Raw genomic sequence first — 16,669 nt, 5'->3', positions numbered from 1 at the left:
TGCAGACTCCAGCCTGGAGAATAACCATATGGAGACCTGGAAATCTCCTTCACAGAAGTGCCAGGAGACATCTTTATGCTCATTCCAAATGGCAAAAGAACCATTTGTCAGTATTTCTTTCACCTCCCTCTGAAAGATTTAAATGTAGTGTATTATGTTGTATAAAACACATGTAAAATACCATCTTTTGTGCCAAACTCCAAAGATGTTTCCTATCAATCGAATTCAGATGAACAGTGAATTTTTTCTTAAAGCCCTGGGATTCCTTCTGGTTACAGAGTTCCTCCTTAACTTCTTTTTGAGCTAATGGCTTTCTTAGAGTGCGCTTACCCCCCCTGTACTGAAGTTGTTCAGTTTTTTACAATTGCTTGGGGCCATATTGTTTTATTCATGAAAGGCCAATTCACATTACCAAGTGGTAATTACTTGATCATAAATGTACAACTCTAAGCTTTTCCCATAGATTGCTCTGTACAGAAGCTGCTGTCTTGTATGCCAGTTCAAATGAGATAGCCTTTTGTGGCTTCAGTTCCCCCCACCTAGACAGGGTCTGATTTTGACAGCCAAACAATTCCACTGTTCTTGCCAGGCACTGTAGTCTGAGTAGCTGTAGTAGTCGAAGGGCAGAATTGCTTGTTACATTAAACATGTGACCATGAAAGAATACTCTCGGACAATTCTTGGACTTGTTCCCAAAATTGTAAAAAAAACCCTGAAACCTAAAACTGACCATAGCCCTATTCTCGGACTGCACCCTAGCACTCAACGTAACACTAAGGCAAGCCTGAGCCCCTGCCCTTGCTTTAACCTTAACCTTAACCTTAACCCTAACCCTAATTTATTATTTTTATTTAATTTATTCAGTTATGAATTGTTCCCAAAATTAAACCCAAACCCTAAAACTGACCATAGCCCTATTCTCGGACTGCACCCTAGCACTCAACGTAACACTAAGGCAAGATTCATGAAGTGAAAGCAACTGGTTTGAGGGGAGGAATATCTGCTAAGTGTACCAAAACTACCTGTGAGCATGACGAGGCCCAGCAGAGTGAGCGAAGCTCTTGCAGGTGTCTCCAGCAGCCCTGAAGAGGTGGTGAAAAGGTACTTCCAGGAGCTGAAAACGCCCCCTGCTGATGAGGACTGCATCATTTGCATGGAAAAACTGACCACCCCTTCAGGCTACAGCGATGCATGCGACTGCAAGACAATCAAGCCCAAGAGCGTGGGGAGACTGGCCAGGTGTGGCCATGCTTTCCACCTGCTTTGCGTGCTAGCCATGTACACCAGTGGGAACAAGGACGGCAGCCTCCAGTGCCCATCTTGTAAAGCCATCTACGGCGAGAAGACGGGCACTCAGCCCAGCGGGAGGATGGATGTTCTAAACTCCCAGACTCCCTTCCGGGCAACGAGGACTGTGGTTCGATACAGATTAAGCGCATCACATCAGCAGCGCATTCAGGGGTCGAGCATCCAAACCCGGCATGCCGCATAATGTTAAGGGCTTCCACGTTGCTACCTGTCGGATAACCAAAAGGAAAAGGTGCTGGAGTCCTCCAGGTGGCTTGAAGAGGCTCTTCCGATCTTCGCTACCATCGGACGCCCAGCACGACGGGAGAGAGCAACACTGTGGTGTGGAACGAGATCCACCACAAGACAGAGATGTCCTCCAACGCCTCAGGCCACGGCTACCCGGACCCCAACTACCTGGACAACGTGCTGGCTGAGCTTGCGGCTCAGGGAGTCACAGAGGACTGTTTGAGATCCTGAACGTGCCCAGGCCCTGATCTTGGAAGTGGCCAGTGACAGATGCCGGAGCCTGTGTTCTCCTGGACCCGCGGGTTCTCATCTCAAGGGTCCCTCCTGTCACTCTCGTTGCCTTAACTTTGTTTGCCCTTTTCTGAGCAATAACACTGTCTCTGGGATCATCCCGCCTGGTTGTTGAGAAGGAGGGGTGTGTGTGTGTGTGTGTGTGTGTGTGTGTGTGTGTGTGTGTACACATATAAGAATCTTTTTTTCTATCTTTTTAAGGGCTCCTGCTTCTCACCCATCTTGAATGTACATGATGAAGCGTCCTCCCTCCTATTGGAGGACAGCATAAAAAGTAAAAGTTAATTAATTAACACTAAGGCAAGCCTGAGCCCCTGCCCTTGCCTTAACCTTAACCTTAACCCTAACCCTAATTTATTATTTTTATTTAATTTATTCAGTTATGAATTGTTCCCAAATTTAAACCCAAACCCTAAAACTGACCATAGCCCTATTCTCGGACTGCACACTAGAACTCAATTTAACACTGAGGCAAACCTAAGCCCCTGCCCTTGCCTTAACCCTAACTTTAATTTATTGTTTTAGTTTAATTTATTCAGTCACAAATTGTTCCCAGAATTGTAAAAAAAACCCCGAAACCTAAAACTGACAATAGTTCTATACTCGGACTGCACTTTAGAACTCAACATAACACTAAGGTAAGCCTGAGCCTCTGCCCTTGCCTCAACCCTAACCCTAATTTATTATTTTAATTTAATTTATTCAGTCATAAATTGTTCCCAAAATTGTAAAAAAAACCCGAAACCTAAAACTGACCATAGCCCTATTCTCAGCCTGCGCCCTGAAACTCAATGAAACACTAAGGCAAATGTGAGCCCCTGCCCTTGCCTTAACCCTAACCCTAACCCTAATTTATCATTTTTGTTTAATTTATTTAGTCATAAATTGTTCCCAAAATTAAACCCGAAACCCAACACTGACCATAGCCCTATTCTCGGACTGCGTCCTAGAACTCAACGTAACACTAAGGCATGCGAACGGTCCCCGAGCATGCAATAGCATATGATAGCATGCGAACGGTTCCCAAGCCCCATGAATTGTGCCGGTGGAGCTGCGTTTCCACATGTGTGCAGAAACAGCTTGAGAGTCTTGGACCAAACCTGCATTTCAATCACCTTTGAACCTTGGATTATTAAGAAGGATGGGAATGGAGGGGAACACATGGTATCTGTTATTGCAAGGTAAGTTGTTTGTATAGGTGGCTTACTGCATGATTTAGACAATTTTCTCCATATCAGCACAAAACATTCCTTTCTGACGGTTATACTTACATGGAGAAAATTGTTCGGCCTCCAGGATAAGCTGTTTCACACAAGTGTCTTACAGCACAAAAGCATCATTACCTGGCTATAGTGGTGTAAAGTGATTTCCAGGTGACCAGCGTTTGTTCCAACAATGTTACTAGCCAGGGAGACAGATTCTAATAGTCAGATATGGTGAGTAACATTTGCAGTTATCTGGAAAATAGTAAGGCTTAAGAGCCAGTGTAATCTAATGGATGTCTTCTTGTATACAACAGACCTGTATTCCACTTGGCTGTGCATTCCCTAGGGCAAGTTACAATTTCTCAGTCTCAATTCCTTATATACAAAAGGAGGAAAATAATGATCTTCCTTCAGAATGGTTATTATGACAATGCTTTCTCACTAATAACACTACAGAAATGAAGGGGGAGGGGCAGGGGGGCAATTTTCTGCCCCCCACATGACCCCAACTGGGTGTGCCTGGGCCCAGTGCCCCCCTGCCTGTAGTAGCTGTGTGACTGAGTGTAGGGAGTGTCTAAGAGGCAAAAAAGAAAATGAAAGCTGACAGTGTGTGTTAACAGGACTGAGGAAAAGTGCTTTCTACCCTCATGCTGTCATTATTAGAGGCACTTCAGCTCCCAAAGTAAAAAGACGGGAAAAATTCAGAGTCAATGGTTTCCCCGCCTTGATGATATGGAAGGCTGAGTAGGTGTCTGTTGCAGACACCTTACCCAAAATATAGAAAACTTGCCAATGTGGGCACCTGGGGCAAGGACAGACATTAAGAATCTTATAGCCCAGCTAAAACTGAGAAAGGCACCAGGAAAAGACTTAATTCCAGCTGCAGCCATTAAAAATAACTTGGACTCCCAGCCTTGCTTTGCTTTTCACTTGTATTAATACCCATGGGTGCATCCCCAATGATTCAGGGCTCTCAATCATTGTCCCAAAATACAAAAAAGAGAAATCCTGCTAATTATAGACAAATTTGCCTTCTTAACACAATTAGCAAACTGTATGCAAGGAATTACAGTAGAAACTCCAGGCTAGAACAAAAAAGCATAGTTGTAGAAGGGCAAGCTGACTTTAGGGAAGGCCAGTCTACCATTGACCTAGTACTCCAGCATTTAATTGAAATATATTCCTCCCACAGCACACTTTCCCTTTATGCTGCCTTTACTGATTTTAGATCAACTTTTGATTCCACATCTCAAGCTAAATTGTGGGAAAAATGGAAGGCTTCGTCACTTGACAGGGTGCTTGGTTTACCTACCGGTAATACATAAGCTCCATGAGGGGACCTCACTCAAAGTTTGATGCAACCCTCAGAGCTATCTTTCCAATGCTATCAAAACTGGGAAGGGTGTTAACCAAGGTTCCATTGGCCCCACTCTTATTTAATTTTTATATTAATGAAATGGTGGGCCATCTCCATAACATAAACTTTCATCCCCCCATATTTCTGAAAGACACATTTCAGTCTTGCTCTATTCAGAAGACGCAGTAATTATTTCAAGAACTCCTATTAGTCTGAAAAGAGCACTGAAAGCGCTGGTATTGTAAAGAGGAGCTAACATTCTGCAGCAGGGCTCCTTGTCAATGGACAGAGAGCAGTCACAATAACTGAAACACTAGGGCCAATTATTGGCTGGAGAGTGTTTCTCCACAGAACCATTATTTCAGTCGATCGGACAGGGACATAAACAATTTTTGCTCAGCCTGAAGTGTCCAGCTAATCCCACATTGTTGCCAGAGGGAGGGAAAAGGAGGGATTTCCAAAGCAAGAAAGCAGGCAAGGCAGAATGGCATTGAATAACGACCCCTTCTCAATCACTTCACTGTCTGGTCTCTGAGAGGTAATCGCTATTTCTCCCCCTCCACCTCCTCATTGTCTGATGCTTCCAATTCTCTGATGGGGGTGAAGTGAAAAATTGTTCTTGTCACAACCCCAGGAAAATGTTATGAGTACCCATGAACTACCTTTGTCTTATAACATGGCTTGTTTTCATTTCTTCACGCAGACCTTTCAGATATTATATTTGGTCCTTAGGAAGCAATTCGTTTATACACATACATGCACACACACACACCATTGTTAAAGGGCAAGGATGTTTATATAAATTGGTACTTTTTTTTGCAGAAACACGTATGATCTATAAAAAGTGTAAAAAAGCTGCAATTTATATGCTCACATGTCATTCATAAATTATACTGTTGGCATTAACTTTGTACTCAGGAAAAGGTTCCCGAGAGTACAAAGCAATCTTTAGTAGGAAGTCTCCACACTGGCATTTTAAATGTATTACCATTTTATGATTACAGAGTGTTTATGCCAAACAATAGTTGCTCTTTTGTATTGTGTTTCCTTCTCATTATATTTCTTTATTCCTTTTATGAAAAGAACACTATGAAGGGGTTTGCTATGGTAATTCAGCCCACTTCTCTGACTTGCTAGGGGGAATTTAATGATGCTTTCACTGATGCTGGCAGAGAAAATGCTCTTAGGAAGTTTGAAGTTCCGGTTTGGAGGGGGAAAGGCCAACAGCTCTCCTTTGTATGTACTTTTTCTGCCTCATAGCTGCAGCCAGCACAAACTAGGCAGTGGCAAGCTTCCAGCCTTAAGTACCACAACAAATATCACATTATTTTGACTCTGATAACTTTTTACTAAGCTTTTCTTGACGTTAAATCACCAATGGGAAATTTCTCAGATAAAAAAGCAATACACTAAACTTAACTGATAACAGTGCCACTTCACATGGTCTATTATTCCATGGTTCTTCAACCTCCTGAAGAACAATGTGGAGACTGAGAAATGGGGAAGACTGAGAAACAGTGTCGCCTTCCAAAAGTAATTTCAGGCCAGGGAAGCGTTTTACCCTTTTTGATTGTTGGCACTGATCAATAGGTTTAAGCCTGTACTTACCAGAATGGATTGCTTGGGGTTCTTTATTTGTTCTTAATGTCAATTGAGGATACAATCTATACATTTATTTGGAAAGAGACCTAATAAAATCAAATTGGATCACTTCAAAGAACCAATAGGATAATTACACAACAGCAATTTTTATATGAAACAGGAAAAAATGGAACTGAGTTTGCTACATTAAATGTTTTAGATCCTGCTATTAATAAAAGAAATGAGAAATTGGTATTGCATATGATTTCAGTGTCTAGGATTATATTAGCGAAGAATTGGAAATCTGAGGAAATCCCCTCAATGGAAGACAAAATAAACAGAATAATTGAATATGCAGCAATAGACAAATTGTCCACATTAATAAAAAAATAAAAATTGGATATTGTTTTTGGAAGACTGGGACCCACTGGTGAATTATGTTAAAAATAGAAAAGAGCTTTAATATCTGCTAATATGTCTCCACCACTAAAAGAAGAAACAGCTTTGTTTGTGAGAAGTGGTACATAGACAATAAATAATAATAGTAAAGAGGGATTTAATCAATCAATCCATCAATTAATTAATTAACATTAAATTAAAGTAATTAAATAATAAAAATAATATAAATCTTAATAATTTTTAATAATTATATGAATTTGTAACATTGATGTAAAAAGTTATAAATTTAAATCTTATGTTCTAGTGGGAAGTTTGTTTTTGAAAGGAATTTGTTTTCTCTTGTTTTTTTGTGTACAGTTTTTTATTCTTGTTTTGTAAGTATGATTGATTTTGATGATGATTATAACTTGTTTATTTGTGGAAATTAATAAAGATAACTTAAAATAAAAAATAGAAGCAGTTGTGATTAAGTTTTCTGTTGAGTAAATTTTTTGTTAAGTGCTTTATGTCTCTGCATTATTATAATAATTCTGAGAACCACAAATAAACAAAATTGCAAATCCAAAAAAAATCTAGGTTGTAATTGTTTTATGTTTATATTAATGGGGTTTATGGCCCAATCCAGATGGTGAGGCCAAAATGGCATTTGGGAGCTCCAGAGGATCCTATGGGCACATTTGCCCCCTCTGCCAGTATAAGGGGCACCCATGCTGGTAGAGAGAGCAAAGATACCAGCATCCAGGTGCCACACAGCTCCCTAGTGGCCAAACAAGAAAGTGGGCACTGCTGAAGAGTTACACTGGCATCTGAGTGGACACGGCACAGGGAAGGGGTATTCCTGGGGGTGGAGCTGACGTTAGTCAGTTTTCACTGGCGTTCCATAACAGGAACACTGTTCTCCACAGCCGCAGGCCATAGAAAAGTGAGGTGTATGCTTGTTTAGGCTATGGAGCAATTCAGGCAGCAGGAGGGTTTTTAAATTTCCCTTCTTTCCACACAGCCTGAAGTCCCTTTGGAGGCAACATGATGCCACCTTTGCCATACCATCCCCAGCTGCTGCAGCACTCCTCTCCCCCATCTAGATTGCACTGCCCATGTCAAGAAACCACATTCCAAGATACAATTTCTTGTTCTTTCAAACATTGGGTCAGGAAGTAAGGCCTGACGTCAAATAATACAGTCTAATTTAACTGTGCTGTGTGCTTGTAATGTAGCAAAGCTCTGGCCCAAAAACAGATAAGGGACTAGGTGCTGCAAGTAAAATATGGTCTCAAGCTTCATTCCCTTGGTTGAGAAGACTACAGAATTGCAATGCCATGTTCCAACTAATTAAGCCATGTCATCATGAGAAGGGAGGGTTTATGGGTGCAGAATAAATCCAACCTTGTTATTGCACTCTGATCCTTAAGCCACAATGAGCTCCGCAGAAGAGGCTGATGTCCAGGTGGAGATAGAGTGGAGATGGGATTCTCCCCACATGTTTCACAGACTCCCTCTTGAATCACCTAAAAAATAGCTTTTGGTTTCTCCTTTGCTTTTACAGGGTAGGACTGTGGCTCAGCAGGATACAAAAAGTCCTATTCTCAATCCCAAGTATTACCCATGATAAGGATCAGGTAGTGGCAATGTCAAAGACTTCCATCTGAAATCCTGGAGAGCCTCTGACAATCAGAGTAGACAACAGAGAGACCTCAGTAGGACAACAGTCAAACTTCATGCAGGTGTCTCAAGTTAGCTAGACATAATTTCTGATACTCTCCTGGAAATGTTGCTGCTTTGTAGTCAGTTAAAGCTCTGTGTTTTTCCTAATACCGTTGCTCTCTTGTGGTAGGTGTCAGGTGCAGAAGTCAAAATGTTTTATGTCATTGCTTAAAGGAAGATTAATTGTGTGGTCAACCAATGGAATTACCAAAAACCTGTGGGTAAAACAAAGATCAGACTCGCCACTTGAAGCTTTTACCTGCAACACTGATCAACCTGATCACAGCAGAGTTTTGTACCAATTACATTTTGTTTACTTGTTATTCTTTTGTAAACACCACTTCTGGAGCAGAAATGAGGCAATCCTGTTTAGTGTCTCACATTTTCTGCTATAAAATAGCAGAGATTTTCAGTCTTGGTATTATGAAATTTGTTGGCATGTTAACTAGTGCTGCTAAGGACAGAAGAGATGTGATGAAGACGATCCATAAGAACATTTCCTTGCATTTTAATTGTCCCTTATAAACAGCCACTGGGCAAAAGTGTGTGTAAACTATTTTCTCCATACCCTTTTCCTGTTCTATTTTTTCCTTCCTGATGCACACACAGACACTGTTATTAGCTCTGCTGGATTAACAAACAAATCTTTGTATTTTGGTAAGGCTTACAGTTGCTAAACATGCTTCTGTGCTGTAATTTCCCTATCAGTTGAGAAACTTTTTCAATGGTTGCTTTGAAGAGAAGACTGAAATGTCTGTAGAGCTGTTTTCTGGTCTATTGTGGGGAGAGGAAGAGAGACCCAGACAAAAATAGTTGTGTGTGTGTGTGTGGGGGGGGGATTGTTAGATCACTTACTATTGATAGTAAGATCACTTTGCCTTGAAGGCCTACCAGAGCATCCTTGCCCCTCTCTGTGTAGGTAGTGAGCTAATTTATGCTTGCCCATGGAGGCTAATGGATGCTATTGTTTTCTAGAATGCTCTGATGCCCCCCAGTGACTTCTTAGATGAGCTGGTGGATTAATGCCATAGCCATCTGTCTGGAGCCACCAATATGATTGCTTCCCAATGTTCTTTTCACTCCCATTTCAAACTCGATCCTTGGTATACTGCAGATCTACAAAGGAGGAAATAAGAGCTTAGATGGCTGGAGCATGTATGGTGGTTCTTGACGAAACTACAAGAACATCTTATAGGACATTGTATGAGATGGCAGTGAAAGCCACACACAAAAAGGATAATATGTGGTCTCCATTTTGTCACCTAGCTGTTGCCCAGTACAATTGTTTAGAGTAATTCAGCCATTGATATTCATTTCTGATAAATTTCAAAACAACAGCAATTTGACTATTAGCTGTGAGACAGTTGCAGGTAGTCCTCTTGCCAATGCTATTCAACATCTACATGCTGATGACACCCAACTATATTTGTTTATGGGCAGTCAGCTGGATTTTGCCTCAGCTATATTGGCCAGTTGTCTGGAGGATTTGGTGAAATGGTAAAGACAAAGTCAGTTGAAACTGAATCCATTGAAGATGGGAATCCTGTGGCTGGGCCAGGAAAAGTTGGGATTGGGATGCCAGATTTCCACTCTTGACAGTGTGTAATTAACACTAGCATCATCCTTCAAGAGTTTGGGAGTGACCTTGGATGCCTCATTATCAATGGAGGCATAGGCCACTAATTTGGCAAGGGTAGCATTTTCCATCATCACCAGATCTAGCTACTGGTCTCCTATCTATTTTTCCCAGACTTTGTTACTAAGATCCATGCAATCATCACCTCTAGGATAGATTCTGTAACACACTCTATGCAGGGCTACACTTGAGATTGCTTGGGAAAGTCCAGCTGGATCAGAATGTAGCAGCTAGGGTCCTTACAGGGACCTCATGGAAAGCACATATCCAGCATGTGCTCCACCAGCTACACTGGCTCCATGTGGAGGTTCAAGGTTTTAGTTTTGATTTTTAAATCCCTAAACAGTCTGGGGACTTCATTTCTACAAGACCATATCCCCTGGTCTGCTCCCACTTCCCAACTGTACTTTGCTCAACTTGAGACAACCTAGTAGTAGTCCCTGACCCAAGAAGCATCCAGCTGTCCTTTACAGAGCCAGAGGCTTTTTGGCACAGACCAAAACTCTCTGGCCCTTTCCGCACAGGCCTCCGGGCGCCCTCACACCAGCAAGAATTCTGCCGGCGTGGGGGTGGAGGCCGTTCACATGCAAGCGTGCGAGTGGCCCCAGCAGAGGCCAGCGCAGGAGAGGGAGCCGTTTCTTCCCCATCCCTCTCTTACTTGCCTCGTCGCTGTTGTAGCCCTGCTGTCTTCCTAAGCCCCGCCCATGCTGCCCTCCGACCTCCAGGGGTCGGAGGACAGCGTGGGTGGGGCTTAGGAAGACAGCAGGGCGACGGCAGCGACGAGGCAAGTAAGAGAGGGTCGGGGGAAACAGCGTGTTCATGGCGGTGCCGTTTGCACCGCGCCGCAGGGAACACGCTGTTTTCTCAAAAACACCCCTTTAAAGGGGTGTTTTTGAGGATGGCCTGACGCCGCCCTGAGGGAGGGGAAGGGGAGCCAGGTCAGCGCTGCTGCGTTTCAGCAGCGCCGCCTGTGCGAACGGCGGCCTGGGGACTGCCTTTTTGCCGTCCCCAGGCCGCCGTTTTTGGCCCGTGCGGAAAGGGCCTCTGATGAAACTCTCTAACAAGGGCCCTTCACTCAGCTGAAGACAACCTAGTGGTGGTCTTTGACTCAAGAAGCATCCAGTTGTCATTGATCAAAACCAAGAGTCTTTTTGGCAAAGGCAAAAACTCCCTGGTAGAACTGAGACTGGGGCCCTGCTGGACTTGATACAACTTTGCAAAGCCTGTAAAACAGCGATGTTCTGCCAGGCCTACAGTGTATGTATGTATGTATGTATGTATGTATGTATGTATGTATGTATGTATGTATTTATTTATTTATTTATTTATTTATTTATTTATTTATTATATTTGTAGACCGCCCCATCCCCTAAGGGCTCTGGGCGGTGGACAGCAAACGTCATAAACAATTCAACAATAACAGTTACATTTAAAATCAATAAATACATAGATTACATAAAAATTACAGCGTTCCATGCAAGTCACATGGCGTCCAGTATGAAACTATCAGTAGATAAAAAGACCCCTCCCAGAGAGGGGGCGGTATAGATGTTATAGGCTCCCAAGATGATAAAGGGAGGACACAGTAAGGGCGCACACCATCAAGTTGAGAACAGCAGCAGTTTTCTTTTAGCTGTCTTGCCTCTCCTCTCCTCCTTTCCCCTTCCCTTTTTTTCTTTTTGTTTATTGTTGAATTATTAAATTAACATTCTTATTGGTGATTTAGTTGTTTCTTCCTTTCCTCTGGCTGCTCCCCCACCATTTTTGTAATTGCTAGGGTACCATTATGTTTTATATCTAGTTATTTAATTAAAGTTTTAATCGCTACATATACTTTTAATGTTGTAAACCACCCTGAACCCATCTCATTGGGAAACATGGAAGTGTATATCAAATATATAAATAATAAATATTTTTCTTTCTTTCTTTCTATGGTTGTAATAACTACACCACTGAATAGTGCGTATTTCTGTGCTCCAACTTCATAGTGTGATTCTAATTAAACTATGCATTCTTTGCCGTGATGAAAATCTTTTCTGCATATTATCCTAAAATACTTTTATAACTGAAGCAATTATAACTTTATGTCACTCTGCTAAATCTTTTAATGTATTGCAATTCCATTATAATTCAAATTGAAAAAAAATCCAGCAGCCTTTGGTAAATAACTCTATGGCGCTAATGGAGAAATAATTCAGCTAGCCAGTTTGTCAAGGTATCTTGTTGAAGCACTTCCTTTAGACCACAAGATACCATCTGAAACTGTTGACAGTTTTTGCAAGTAAATGTGATTGACTATCATAAGAACTCCCCCACAGAATGATGCTGGCCTTCTTGTTTTAGTTATGGTGATTGTCATGCCAGTGCTTAGCTGTTGTTTGTGTATGGATAGTTGACTAAGAGGCTGTTGGAGAAATATTGATCATAACAATATGTACTTCCAAAATTTAGAAAGTTCAAAGCTGCAGCTGTAAATAATAATCAATGTCTTCTATTGTAATATGAAGGGGAATTGTTTTCGTGTTATACATATTCTGAAAAGGGTGATCTTTTGTTCAATGTAAATACCAACTCCATGACAGAACCTCCTATGATCATATGAAGCTATTTACACTGAGCATCTCCTTGGTAATGTTCCCAGATGAAGAAAAACTTTCCCATCATTTGCTGTAATGTGATGAAGCAGTTACAATGTTGGCCTTAAATTAGTCATTCTCTCTCTGTCTAACCTAGTGATTTCCAGCATGGTCCCATGGTACCCCCTGACATGCCTCCTGGTGCACAATTATTTTGCAGCTTTTCTCCACCTCAATGGAGCAAGAAGTAGTTAAGAAAATCCCAGGATGCATCATCACTTTTGGAACTGCAATAACAACCCATTCAGAAATGCCTGTTCCCTTCATAAGTGCATCCTTGGATTGCAACCTCCAACCATTTTATGTCCATCCACCTCTGCAGCTATTTTGTGATTGATCCCACTTCTCATGACAACTATTTTGGGGTGGAACTCACTACAATTTTTCAAAATTCAAAAAAGTGTCCACATGCTGAGTCCAGAGACCTTTGACCTGACCTAACTCACAGAGACCTTTGACCTAACCTAACTCACAGAGTTGTGAAAATAAAATGAGAAGATAGAATCAAGAACACCATGCTAAGCTGCTTGAAGGATAATGGGATTAAAATACACTAAAGAGACAAATACTGCTTGGGAACTTTAACTTGGGTTCCAAAAACTGATAATGGGCTCTTTAGTATGCAAAACATGCTATCTTCCACTGTATCACATCCCTTCTCGTATGGGATCTAAATCAATGGTAGGGAGGATAGAGAAGACAGATTGCTATATAATGGTGTTAGATGGAACGCACATTCCTGGGGCCAGCTTCAGATCTGCAGACCATGTTAGCAGGAAGTCAGTCACGTATGCACCGGGTCTTTTTGCAACGGCACTTTGTCTTCATGCTAAATGGGAGTGTCAACCCATTTATCTGAGATCAAAAGATTCCTTCTCACTTTAATTTCAAAGCTTAAAAAAAGATTAATGGGAAGTGTCACTGTGATGCATAACATGCTATGAATCCAATAATTTCATTTTAATCAGTTACACATTATTGGTAACACTGAATCATAATTTTACTTCCTGTTCAAGGGCACTATGACTTTAACCAGCTTGAGAAAGCAAAATAACATTTCAGCCTGCTTGACTCATAATTTTCAGGTTTCACAATAGTCTATTCTTTACAAAAATATTAATGACGATTCTCTAAATAGATAAGTTTATGCAGCCAAAGTAAGCCACTACACTCAATCATACTGTATGGGACTTGGAGAAATTATAGGAGATTGTAGTTCACCAAAAGTGGATTCTTTGGCTTTGCGCTCACAATCCAATCCAATCCTTCAAGGAAAGCAATTTTATTTTTGACAGCTTAATGTGAAGATTTAATTTGTTCTGGATAATGTAAAAAATGATGAATAATGTTTACAAACAGATAATTTACACAGTGCAATTAATTGTGTGCAACACTATATTTGTGTAATAGATTAAAAACATTACAACATTAAGGTTCCAGTAACATCACAGAAGACAAATATAGACATCTCATTTTACTTTTCACATCTGTTATTGATAGATGTATTTTTTTTAACTATGAGGAAGTACAAATAGTTGCTCTGTTTTCAAAACTGGACCACCAGGACATCTGGAATAAAGTTGAAACAGATAAAAGATGTAAGAAGTATTTTGTATTATTTCCCATTTTGAATTTTCTTAATACTGTCTGTGCATTCCTCAGAGTTGCCAGATTGAATGGGGGGAAATCTGGAGATTTTAGGGGTGGAGCCTGAGGAGGGCAGGATTTGAATGACCACATTCTATGTCAGTGAGTTCCACAAATTAACTATCCCCCTGTGTGAAGAAATACTATCTTTTGCCTTGTCTGTGGTTAAACTGGGGTAAGGAATCCTTGTTGCTGATAACTTTCCTCAGTGTTTCAAAGATGTGTGTTACAGGCTGTTGCTAAGCAGAAGTCCTAGTCATGGAGACATTCAGTGTATTGCTGAAGGCTTTCACAGTTTTTCTCGATGGAGAGAACACATCTTACTGTGACATGCCTCTGAAGATGCCTGACGTAGATGTGGGCACAAAATTATAAGTAAAAAGTACCAGACCGCAATCACACAGCCCAGAAAACCCATGACAGCCAGAACGGCTAACATTGTAGAATGTTTAAAGTTTGATAGTATTTTTCAACCTTGGGAGGTAGCTCTCTGAATGCTTTTGGCCTTCTGGAAAGCAGAGTCTAAACTTGTATATATGTTGAGATCCTTCTATGGAACAGAGATCATGAGATTCAAGGCTATGCTGTTTTCCTTCTCTTCAAATAGAAACCATTGTGGAATGTTGAACTCATAGGCCCTTTCCGCACGGGCCAATAACAACACCCTGGGGACGGCAAAAACGCCGTCCCCAGGGAGCCGTTCGCACAGGCGGCACTGCCAAAACGCAGCAGCGCCCACCTGGCTCCCCTTCGGCTCCCCAGGTGGCTCAGGTCAGCTTCTCCAAAAACCTCCTCCTGAGTGGGAGGTTTATGAATAACAGCACACTTCCTGGCGGCGCGGTGCGAACAGCACCACCAGGAATGCGCTGTTTTCCCCGTCCCTCTCCCATTACCACCAGTCATCGCCAGTTTTCGCTGCTGCTGGCGCCTCCGGTTGCGTTCTCCTTGCTGTCCTCCCACCCCCTGGAGGTCGGAGGGCAGCTGGATCGCGTGGTCTCACGGAGGCTAGCAGGGCGTAATGGAGGCGGGCAAGGGATGAGAGGGACGGGGAAGAGGCGGGTCAGCCAGGCGACGGAGCTCTGTGGCGCCGTCATCCCAGCCGGTTCTGGGACCGTCCACATGGGACCATAGATTACGCCGACCCAACCCCTTCCGCCTCCGTGCGGAAGGGGCCATAGGGACTTATGCTGCTAAACTAGGCTTCACCATGCTTGTATATTTTTAAGACTGCCATTAGAAATGGATTCATTGCCTAAGAACCCAGTTGGTTCTCTCTGATAATATATACTCTTGGTGGAAAATAAGCATTCAGTATGTAGGTTTGCCAACTGTGTGTTAAGAAATTCCTGAAGATTTTGCATTGGAGCTTGGAGAAGGGTAGTTGGGGGTGGGATAGAGACCTCAATAGGGTATAATACCACAGTCTACCCTCCAAAGCAGTAATTTTCTCCAGTGGAACTGATCAGTGTAGTCTGAGGGATCAACTGTAATTTTCCAGATTTCCAGGTACCACCTGGATTTTGACAAGCCTCAGTGACCAACTTTGCCAAAAGCACGATGTTCTTAGTCTTGACAGCTGTGACATAGGTGCATTCAGGGGTCCCAGAGTTCTATGTGAGTCCAGGAGCCGTATGAGATCACAAACTCTGGTTAGTACTGACATTTGAGTTGGGCCTTAGGATAAACCATCCAGAGACAGGCCAGAAAAACTTTAAGAGAGGCTTTGGTCCTAGGGTTGCAAATAGACCTGGAGAAAAATGTTATGTACCTTCAATAGAGGCTTAATAGAAACTTTCATGGCAAGGGGTACATAGCAAAAAAGAAATTGAAGTACTTCTGTATACAGGGTTACATAATGACCTGCAGCCAGATTGTTAGAGATGGTGAAGTCCCTTATACTGGCACAACTGTTCTCAAAATACAATGTCCACATTTCAACTGACAACACTTTTTTTTGTTTCTCACCAAATGCAATTTTTGCTGACATGATTGCCCTTTCTCCTATAGTTTTCTTGGCAGGTAGATACTCTGTTAATGTGAAGCACTTCAGGCCCCAGTGGATAAAATAATAGGCAGATCATTGCAACAAGCTTTATATTGACTGTTGGACAAGTGAGAGTTTAAGATGCCATCTATTTCTTAACCTTTTCAAGCTGCCAGCATTTCTTAGAGGGATCCTCCTGCTTAGAAAAGAACTTGTCTGGACAATGCTGCCTTCCTGCCAACTTCACACTTCATAATTAACTCTGACGACTCATTTTTTGTGTGTGAATATCCATTTTATTTCTGTCAGCTCTGTGTTCATTTAAAAGTCTTCAATCTTCTGGGCAATAACCTTTTAATCTACATGTTACAATACTGTTAAAAAGAATTTCTGAGTTTTCCATTCTGCTATCTTATTATGGGACAAGTTGACATATCAGCTTCCCTGGCAAGAAAAGCCTACAAATTTTTAGTTGAAACTTCATTCTTGTACAGAGCAAAACAAAAGCAAATCCAAAATATTCCTTAATGAACATGGTGTGAAAGTAACATTGTTCTTTTTTGGGGGGGGGGGGGGTGTGATATCAACATGTTCTTAGTCTTGTATTTGATTTTTTCACCCTTAAATAATCTAATAACAACTATTTATAGAATCTACAACCAGGGAGCCTCTGTATTATACAGTTTCATTATCTAC

The 16,669-nt window shown here is 41.7% G+C and overlaps 1 protein-coding gene across 1 annotated transcript; it reads left to right on the top strand.

Annotated features, from left to right (window-relative positions):
- The first annotated feature begins 1,012 nt into the window (after window positions 1-1,012).
- On the top strand, window positions 1,013-2,096 carry LOC125441115 (probable E3 ubiquitin-protein ligase DTX2). The gene is given in 4 exon segments (XM_048511452.1): window positions 1,013-1,373; window positions 1,376-1,496; window positions 1,498-1,595; window positions 1,598-2,096. Coding segments are annotated over 4 exon segments (732 nt in total). The 5' UTR covers window positions 1,013-1,030; the 3' UTR covers window positions 1,768-2,096.
- Window positions 2,097-16,669: the final 14,573 nt, after the last annotated feature.

This window comes from Sphaerodactylus townsendi, linkage group LG11, assembly GCF_021028975.2.
Source record: "Sphaerodactylus townsendi isolate TG3544 linkage group LG11, MPM_Stown_v2.3, whole genome shotgun sequence".
In the NCBI taxonomy this organism is placed as follows: Eukaryota; Metazoa; Chordata; class Lepidosauria; order Squamata; family Sphaerodactylidae; genus Sphaerodactylus; species Sphaerodactylus townsendi.
The sequence above is the reverse complement of the archived record's forward strand: the minus strand, read 5'-3'. Positions and strand labels throughout refer to the sequence as shown.